Here is an 11,039-nt window from a genome sequence, read left to right on the forward strand (position 1 = left end):
GGATCTGCATATTGATGAATTAACAGGTTATTGATGCCGCCAGCGTTATGGGATCTGCATATTGATGAATAAACAGGTTATTGATGCCGCCAGCGTTTTGAGATCTGCATGTGAATTCATCAGACGGCTACTGATGCAGCCCGCGTTATAGGACATGCTGTGGAGTATTAGCAAGCTTAATTGCGCACCACTCTGGAGGCATTGGGTTTTTAAAAAAAAAGAAGCATAAAAAAGAGAGAAAGAAGACGAGCAGTGAGGGGTTACCTGTCGAAGCCGTCGTAGTGTTTGAAAGACAGCGTGAGGCTGAAGACCAGGTAGAGCGTGTCGAAGGCAGCCAGGGCCGTCAGGTAGCAGTTGGTGGAGTTCATCATGGAGCGCCTCGTCAGCACCAGCATGTTAAGGATGTTGCCTATCACTCCCAGCCCCACCACAATTGGTACACACACCTGTACAACATGGATAGTAGAGTGAGGGTAGAGTTCACAATGATAAGGATGTTGCCTATCACCCCCAGCCCCACCACCACTGGCACACACACCTGTACAACATACAGTGAGAGTAGAGTTCATCATGTTAAGGATGTTGCCTAGCACTCCCGGCCACACCACCGCTGGCACACACACCTGTACAATATAGAGTGAGAGTAGAGTTCATCATGTTAAGGATGTTGCCTAGCACTCCCAGCCACACCACCGCTGATACACACACCTGTACAACATAGAGTGAGAGTAGAGTTCAGCATGTTAAGGATGTTGCCTAGCACTCCCAGCCGCACCACCGCTGGCACACACACCTGTACAACAAAGAGTGAGAGTAGAGTTCATCATGTTAAGGATGTTGCCTAGCACTCCCAGCCGCACCACCGCTGGCACACACACCTGTACAACATACAGTGAGAGTAGAGTTCAGCATGGAACGCCTTATCAGCACCCCCATATTAAGGATGTTGCCTATCACACCCTTTGGAGCATGTCACTTTGATAATATCGACCTTGTTTTCCTAACAGCTGATTTTGGGCGATAATGCAGATGCAATAGTTGAACCAAGCGTTAGGTTTTGATTCAACCTTAAGTAACGAAAACCGTTTCCAAACATTCTCTTTCAGGGGTAATTCTCTTATATAATGTAGACAATTCAATGAAATTCAACAGTCAGGAATTTAAATCTAGTTAATAATCCTAGTATACTAAAACTAAACCTAAGTAAAATACGTTGACGGGGGTGGGGTGGGGGTGGGGGTGGGGGGGGGGGGGGGAGTATACGTGCCGGAAAATCAATATGTTGCAGAGGAATGAGAAAGTGAGTGGTAGCAGAAGGACTACAATAACGATGATGGTGGCGACGAGCAAGACGAAGAAAATAAAAATATTGGTGACCACAACGACTAACCGACGAAGACGACAATGATTAGGCCTAAACAAAAACAGGTGTGGTTACGGTAACCCGACCTACCCTATTTTTGGGGGCCGACCCTATAACTTTTTATTACATTTGTCCAAAAAAAATGCACACAAAAAATAAGTAAACGAATGCAGAAAACGCAATGAAAGCGAAAGCGCCCGAGTCGCACACTTATTTCCCTGTCAAGTAGGTTTAATTTGTACACATTAGAAAAAAAAGTTTAAAAAAAAAAAGTGATTGCCTACCTTCCTACCCTATTTTTTTTTGGCTATGTTACCGTAACCACACCTATTTTTTTTTTTGCCTTATGGAGACGATGATGTGAAGTACGGGGATAAGGGTGGTGAGGCCAAAAAAATAAATAGGTGTGGTTAAGGTAACATAGCCAAAAAAAATAGGGTAGGAAGGTAGGCAATCACTTTTTTTTTAAAAACTTTTTTTCTAATGTGTACAAATTAAACCTACTTGACAGGGAAATAAGTGTGCGACTCGGGCGCTTTCGCTTTCATTGCGTTTTCTGCACTCGTTTTCTTGGTTTTTGTGTTTGTTTTTTTGACAAATGTAATAAAAAGTTATAGGGTCGGCCCCTAAAAATAGGGTAGGTCGGGTTACTGTAACCACACCTATTTTTTTTTGGCCTGATGACGAAACGGTGAGGATAATAGTGGCACAGCAACGCCGATGATAACAATGATGGTGACATGGACTATGATTTACTGTGGCGATAGTAAGGCGAGACGACGGTAAGATGAAACGTGATCCTATTGTGAATGACGTCATCTTCCTCGTTCAAAAGAGACACTCATACTAACAATAAGGACACAGACACAGACATAGACAGATTTAGACACGCACTGGCACATACACATGCACAGACACAGACATAGACGCACATAGACAGATATAGACACGCACTGACACACGCACACACACAAACACACATAGACAGATATAGACACGCACTGACACATACACAGACACAGACACACATAGACAGATATAGACACGCACTGGCACATACAGACACAGACACACATAGACAGATATAGACACGCACTGGCACATACACAGACACAGACACATAGACAGATATAGACACGCACTGGCACATACACAGACACAGACACACATAGACAGATATAGACACGCACTGACACATACACAGACACAGACACACACATAGACAGATATAGACACGCACTGACACATACACAGACACAGACGCACATAGACAGATATAGACACGCACTGACACATACACAGACACAGACACACATAGACAGATATAGACACGCACTGACACATACACAGACACAGACACACATAGACAGATATAGACACGCACTGGTACATACACAGACACAGACATAGACGCACATAGACAGATATAGACACGCACTGACACATACACAGACACACACACACGCACATAGACAGATATAGACACGCACTGGCACATACACATAGTCATACACAGACACAGACACACACATAGACAGATATAGACACGCACTGACACATACACAGACATAGACACACATAGACAGATATAGACACGCACTGACACATACACAGACACAGACATAGACACACATAGACAGATATAGACACGCACTGACACATACATAGACACAGACATAGACACAGACATAGACAGATATAGACACGCACTGACACATACACAGACACAGACATAGACACACATAGACAGATATAGACACGCACTGACACATACACAGACACAGACACACATAGACAGATATAGACACGCACTGACACATACACAGACACAGACACACACATAGACAGATATAGACACGCACTGGTACATACACAGACACAGACATAGACGCACATAGACAGATATAGACACGCACTGACACACGCACACACACAAACACCCACACCAGACACACACATGTATACATAGACAAAGACCGACACAGACACACAAAGACACACACACAAACACATACAAAGACATACATAGACACACATTGACACACACACACACACACACACACAAAGACATACATAGACACACACTGGCACAGACACACACACACAGGCACACACATACACGCACACGCACACACACACACACTCACACACACACAGACATACACAGACACACACTGACACAGACACACACACACACTCACTCACACACACACATACTAACATTAATAACTTATTTTTAGAAGACGAAGTTCAAGTTCGTCTTGGCAAATTCGTTACGGATTGTTTTAGCATTGTATAATGCATTATTTGTTGTTTGTTGTGTCAATAACTTTACTGGTTCATGACAATAAACATTATTCTATATTCTATTTTATATTCTACATTCTATATATATAGAATGACGTCAAGAGCGAGCATGCATATAAATTACGTCATGAGCAAGGGAGATCATCCTTTACTCTGTGTGTCTCCACCGCCTACATTCCAACAAGGAATTTTGAAAGCAGGGAGCACACTAGAGGTAATGGAAGAGGTGGGGGGAGGGGGTAAGAATTAGATCTAGAAAGAACTCTTCACAGACAGCCTACTTAATTAATACAGACGTAATTTCTATGCATTCTCGCTCTTGACGTCATTCTATATTTAACTTTTCTTTAAAAGTACAAGCGATCGAGTGCACATTTTGGCATTTTTAGCAGCGCTCTCATTATAAATTTCTATTTTGTTGCTTCAACAACCAAGAGCAGCTGCTGATACTTCAAAATTTCTTTTTCATACTCTTCACTCACAGTTGCAGGGGAATCAAAGAAAGATTCTCGTCTACGGCAGAAATGTGGTTTTCTCTTTTGCATAGAAGTTTGAGAGTTCTTCTCTATTTTATGCCAAGAGACTGCCTGATGAGAGCTTCTCAGCTCGAAACCGGTAGCAGTCTTGGCTAAACAAAAACGGACCTTTTCAGGTTCAGCACTCTATGAGAATGCCCTTAAATGCACTTCGGTGACTTCTCAATCCTTTGAGGTTGTAGAACTCTCCTCGGGTTATTCTTGTTCAGTGTTGCAATCGGCTCCGAAAGGGTTTGATTCTCCAGTAGGCTGTCTGTGAAGAGTTCTTTCTAGATCTAATTCTTACCCCCTCCCCCACCTCTTCCATTACCTCTAGTGTGCTCCCTGCTTTCAAAATTCCTTGTTGGAATGTAGGCGGTGGAGACACACACAGAGTAAAGGATTATCTCCCTTGCTCATGACGTAATTTCTATGCATTCTCGCTCTTGACGTCATTCTATATTTAACTTTTCTTTAAAAGTACAAGCGATCGAGTGCACATTTTGGCATTTTTAGCAGCGCTCTCATTATAAATTTCTATATATATATATTATATATATATATTCACACACACACACACACACAGACACACACTGACACAGAGACACACACAGACAAACAGACAGATAAGCAGACAGACAGATAGACACACACACAGACAGACAGACAGACTAGCAGACAGACTAGCAGGCAGACTAGCAGACAGACAGACAGACAGAGACACACAGACACTCACATACATATCTCTATCTTATTTCGTTTCTTTCGTTATTTCATCCTTTTCCTTGAAGAAAGGACGAACAAATAGAAAAGCAGAAGAACACAAAAGGAGACGTTTTTGAATTTAAAAAAAGGTAAAACTCAGTTGAAAAAATCTGACCTTTTGCATGGCGTATCGTACGATCTGTAGCGTCTCTGCGTTTTCGGGAGGAACTGCAGCAACTGCTGTCGCCGTGGTTGTTGTTGTGCTGCTGATGTTGGGAAACAACCACAACGACGACAACGGTGAGGTAAAATCCATCGTCACTCGCCCATCATCCGTTGACAAATCGGGAAATATAACATCCATTTTTTGCAGAAACACTCAAACGATGTCAGGTACTCCGCGCAACAATGTCTTGCGTTCACTGCTAGCCGACTATTTCACCCGTGACGATTTTGAAGGAGGTACACTCTTTGTTGGATTACCTTTCTTTCTTTATTTGGTGTTTAACGTCGTTTTCAACCACGAAGGTTATATCGCGACGGATTGGATTACACTGCAAATTAATAGCACAACGCACAACAGCTGTTGCACTTCAATCTTTGATATTCCATTGGAACCGAGGGCTTTTTGTTTTGAAAGGCAACAGAGACGTACACACACGACTACATATCACTTTGATATCGTTGAGTGTAAACCAACAAACTTTAATTGATTCACCGTTTATTGTAGTGTCGTTATTACACAACGTTGAGTTAATTGCATGTGGCATACATCTCCCGGCAAGATGATATGTTTTTTCTTTAAATGTGCTGTTATTCTTGGTTAATACAAACAACACAGCGTAATACTTCCGATTTACAGTGTAATTCAGGGGCGGATCAGTTGCTTTGTAAGGGGGGGGGGGGGGGGGGCACTTTGAATCGAAAGTGAATGTGATGGGCGCGAAGCGCCCGAATTTGCTAGGGGGGTCCGAGGGCATGCCCCCCCGGAAAAATTTTTTGCCCAAAGAAGCAAAATGGTGCCATCTGGTGCCATTTGAACTTAGAAATGGTCATAGAATCAGCATAGAAAAATCTTTTTTTTTCTTCTTCTTTTTTAATTTTTTTTCGGGGGGGGGGGGGGGGGGGCACGTACCCCCTGTGCCCCCCCCCCCCTCGTCCGCCCCTGTAATTAATGTAGACATGTCTCTGTTGACTCACATGTCATTTCGCAAACGCTGTCGTTATGTCTGGCGAATAGTCAATATGAGTTATTTCTAATATGCTGACTGTTAGCAAATGATAACAAGACATGTCGAGAAAAAAGATATCAAGCATGAGCCTTTTAGGCGAATGCTGATATCGTTTGTGAGACATGTCTGTTATTATTTGCTAACAGTCAGCATATTAGAAATAACGGTTTTATTACCGTTTAATTCGACCAAAAGAAATTTTGAAGCAACCCCGCGAATTAGACAGAACAGCCGCAATGGGAACTTGAGCGCTTCTACCTGATTATGCCTGTCAGTCAAACAATTCTCGTGACCTGAGTCAGCCAATTAGAGTAACACACCTTACGTGATGAATATTCACAGGTCAAATGCCTTTGACACACAACAATCTCACAAGATAAACCATGTTGAACATGCGTTTCGGTTGCTTCGCTTTTTCTCGATGAACAGAGAGCGACAGATTTAGAACCGACTCCAGACGGATGGGAAATGAAGTAAAGATACATTTGATGTAAAGCGAGTGGCGCAATTTCACTTGATTTTTCCGAACTTTGATAATTTAGATTTCAAGTGAGCGGTCGGCATTGCACACTCAGTGACAGCATTTGAAGTGTCATTCTTTAGAATAAATCACGCAGATATTGTTGAATTACATTTTTACTTTGTCTTGTTAATTTTTAGCGTGATAAACAAAAAGGGTCCCTGCCTGAACGTTGTAACATTTAGAGGGTCACCTAGAATCCGTCCTGATTGGTCAAAAAGCCATATGGGGCACTGAATTGGTAATAACAGACAATAACACACTGCTTGTCGTCTGTTTCACTATTTCTAAGCTATTCCTTGACGAGCCTGGTATTTCTTTTTCTCCAACCTATTACAAAATGTAACATGCAAAACTTTTCATCATTTCAATTTCATTATATTTCTAGAAGTATTCTCTTGAACTACGACGCCAGGCTAAATAACGATTTTTGTTTTCGTCATAACACCGATTCACTCGCATTAGAATACCCTCGCTCTTTCACTTATTAGCACTGAAAATGAAAACTTTAAACTGACATGCATTTGTGATAATTCCCCTTTGAGGTGTGTACAAAATACACCATCCGTTTTTGTCCTACACAGATCAGCAGCACACTGTTTCCTTTCCAAATAACACTTTGGCGATAACATTAACGGACACACACGTAATTCAGCCAACCAAGACAGATAAAATCCATATATATATAACGGGTTGAGATTTATGTTGTTGTGTCCACGATTTCTAGTCGGTTTTCACAAACGGGAGCAAATACTTTCAGTCAAATGCGCTCGGTAATTTCTTCCTTCACACACTGACTCAGAATTCAGGATACAGATATAAAGTTGATATTACTCAAGAGATAACGTGCACCTCATAACTAGTCACACGCGAGCGTGAGATAACATCAACACCTTGATCTTGATTCCTTCTACTCAACAGCAGCCGTCGAGATAACAAGACGCTCCCGTAACCTGCCTACCCTGTCTCCGTCAATGATTCCTTTCACACGCGCACCTCGATGCTGCCTCATAAAGCAACTTTACAAGCAGACACCGACGCCACTTTACCTTTGCGTGGAGGGCTAGGTTCTCTTGTCCTGGCTGTATGTCTGTTGCCTTTCGTCTTTCTGCGAACTTTATTACACCCCCGGTATAGGGGTGTGTATAGGATTCGCTCCATGTGTTTGTTTGTTTGTTTGTGTTCGCATATAGATCTCAAGAATGAACGGACCGATCGTCACCAAACTTGGTGAACAGGTTCTATACATTCCTGAGACGGTCCTTACAAAAATTGGGACCAGTCAAACACACGGTTAGGGAGTTATTGGTGGATTAATATTCTACAAGGACTTATAGAGGGAGATATTAATGGTCAAAGGGAAATAACCTTCTCAGTTGGTGGCAGTGAGAATGGTTATTTCCCTTTGACCAACGGGGGTGTTTTTCCTACCTCGGAGGAATTTCTTGTTTCCCAATGTTTTCTATTCCTGTCGAATTGTGTTGAATATTATTCCATGGAGCCTTCTCATGTGAGTAAAGCCCCTCTTGTTTTGAGCCATCTTTCGTAAGAACACATACAGATATGTTGTATTGTATTGATATTTATTTATTTCGAAAAACGCTTGCTCGTAGGCTTATATATTTTGAGAAATTAAAATCTTAGCAGCCTCAGAATAGATTTGAACACACAGCAGGCCGAGTGAATGTTCCTGTGACACTCACATTTTGCTCACCAAATCCGAATCGTTAGTGATGGTTTGGAAACGGCAATCCTTCTTTTTGTCATAGGGTTCACGCCACAACTTTATTTTTTTATTTTTTTTTTATTTACGAGAATTTATATCGCGCACATATCTCACCACACAAGGCGACTCAAGGCGCATGTTACCTATTAATGCTGTGTGAGATGGAAATGTTTACACAATATATCACGCATTCACATCGACCAGCAAAGCTCAAGCCTATTAGGGCGAGCATTCACCTTTCACGGCCTTTATTCCAAGTCACACGGGTATTTGGTGGACATTTTTGTTATCTATGCCTATACAATTTTGCCAGGAAAGACCCTTTTGTCAATCGTGGGATCTTTAACGTGCACACCCCAATGTAGTGTACACGAAGGGACCTCGGTTTTTCGTCTTATCCGAAAGACTATAGCACTTGAACCCACCACCTAGGTTAGGAAAGGGGAGAGAAAATTGCTAACACCTCTCGCTTCCGAGGCAAGTGCGTTTACCAATCGGCCACCCAGACCGATTTGTGATTGATGCGTTTATATGCATGCTTCCTCAATGCACACCACTTTCTGTATTCGGTATTTGATAGAGCGCAGCTAATATAAATTAGCTGGGAATAAATTTTAAATTTGTGAATAAATAAATTAAAATACATGTTGTGTGAATATTCGTTTGTCTGTTCACTTAAAAGACAGTTGGGTCGAACTATCTGTGCATGTATGATAACAAACGTCCCAAGAACCTACCTTTCTTGTTTTTTGATTCTGAATTTTGGAACGTTGGCAGTCTCTTTGTTTTTGGATTTAATATAAATTAGAACACATTTGCTTGTCTTTTCCTCACGACGTGACAAAATAATGAATTGTCTCAAACAAGCACAAACATTTCTTTATGGCCACTTACAAAAGAGCCGCATTTGTTGACTTGTTAAAGATTAATCCAAGGGAACTGACAATCCGGGCAGCGTATCAATCGTGACACCCGATTTCCTCCACGTTTGTAACAAACACTTTTTTCAGTTCCAACAGTAGAACGGAAAAGCACCACCCATGCAACACGGTGACTTATTTCCCCTGAAAAAAGGAGGAATTTCCGCCAGGAGGTAGAGCACACATACATGTACTTTAGCTCCGAAAGTAGAACGGCAAGTAATTCCCCACGAAAAAGTTGACTGGTTTCCACTGGGAAAAGTTGACTGGTTTCCACTGGGAAAAGTTGACTGGTTTCCACTGGGAAAAGTTGACTGGTTTCCACTGGGAAAAGTTGACTGGTTTCCACTGGGAAAAGTTGACTGGTTTCCACTGGGAAAAGTTGACTGGTTTCCACTGGGAAAAGTTGACTGGTTTCCACTGGGAAAAGGAGGAATTCTCACCACAGTTGAAGCACAGTGACTTTAACGCCGACAGCAGATTGGGGAAATCACTTCCCACGGGAAATGGTGACTGGTTTCCAGGAGGAAAACGAGGAATTCCCGACAGGACGGTGACTTCAGCGCCGACAGTAGAAGAGAGAAGTCATTCCCTGGGAAATGGTGACTGGTTTCCACTGAGAAAAGAAGACCTTCCCACCCGAGCTAGAGCCCGGTGCCGTGCATCAAGGATGGAGCGACGGGCTGGGTGGAGCTCAAGTTGGCCTCACCGCCACAAGGAGGGTTGTGCCGCTTGCGTTGCGCCGTGTTTCCCGTGCGACCAACCTGTGCACAGAATGAGAGAAACGCTTCTTGTTATTCACAGACCATACAGCTACCACTATGTTGTGTTTTGAAGACTTGTCTGTATCATGTAGTTCTGTCTTACTGCTTGATGTACACAACCAGTTGTTTTTCACAAGGAAATACAAAAGCACGAAGAGAGAGAGAGAGAGAGAGAGAGAGAGAGAGAGAGAGAGAGAGAGAGAGAGAGAGAGAGAGAGAGAGAGAGAGAGAGAGAGAGAGAGAGAGAGAGAGAGAGAGAGAGAGAGAACGAACGAACGAACGAACGAACGAACGAACGAACGAATGAACGAACGAACGAACGAACGAACGAACGAACTTTATTACTCAAGGATGGAGATTTTAGGCCCACGCCTAGTCTTACAATCTGTCCCTGCTAAATTAAGACATAAAACTAAAGACAATAAAAGGACAATTGTCAATCGCAATCATACAGTATTACTAATTACAACATTACCTATACGAATACATAATGCATGATAGAACATTGAAATTTTACATGTATGTCAATATAATACAAAGGAAAAGAAAAGTCGACTCGCACACACACGCGCGCCGCATGCCTGCAATCACGTTCGCACTCAATACAACACACACACTCACACACACACACACACACACACACACACACACACACACACACACACACACACACACACACACACACACACATACACATATGCCCGCGCACACACACACACACACAGACATATACGCACGCACACACACATACACACGCAGACACACACACACACACACACACACACACACACACACACACACACACACACACACACACACACCAACAACAACAACCTCATCATCATCATCATCATGATGATCATCGTCGACATCATTATCATCATCAACAAAATATATAGAGGTTAGTGATAGCAATGCATTCTTGCTAGAAACAGCATCAGAATGTTCATGACATCAGATATTTGCGAAGCTGCGCTTTGAAGTGTT

The 11,039-nt window shown here is 42.5% G+C and overlaps 1 protein-coding gene and 1 long non-coding RNA gene across 2 annotated transcripts in view; both read right to left on the reverse strand.

Annotated features, from left to right (window-relative positions):
* Positions 1–5,758, reverse strand: part of LOC138980547 (thyrotropin-releasing hormone receptor-like) — a 49,542-nt gene extending 43,784 nt beyond the window's left edge. Inside the window, exons 1-2 of the mRNA XM_070353437.1 lie at positions 5,066–5,758; positions 265–446 (exon numbers count right to left, since the gene is read on the reverse strand). Of these exons, the coding sequence (XP_070209538.1) occupies positions 265–446; positions 5,066–5,254 (371 nt within the window). The 5' untranslated portion in view covers positions 5,255–5,758. The remainder of the gene's footprint in view (positions 1–264; positions 447–5,065) is intronic.
* Positions 5,759–8,251: 2,493 nt separating this feature from the next.
* LOC138980558 (uncharacterized) overlaps positions 8,252–11,039 on the reverse strand; it is a 401,185-nt gene continuing 398,397 nt past the window's right edge. The window contains exon 3 of the long non-coding RNA XR_011460388.1: positions 8,252–10,052. This is a non-coding gene — a long non-coding RNA (uncharacterized lncRNA). The remainder of the gene's footprint in view (positions 10,053–11,039) is intronic.

This window comes from Littorina saxatilis, linkage group LG11 (genome assembly GCF_037325665.1).
Source record: "Littorina saxatilis isolate snail1 linkage group LG11, US_GU_Lsax_2.0, whole genome shotgun sequence".
NCBI classification, from domain to species: domain Eukaryota; kingdom Metazoa; phylum Mollusca; class Gastropoda; order Littorinimorpha; family Littorinidae; genus Littorina; species Littorina saxatilis.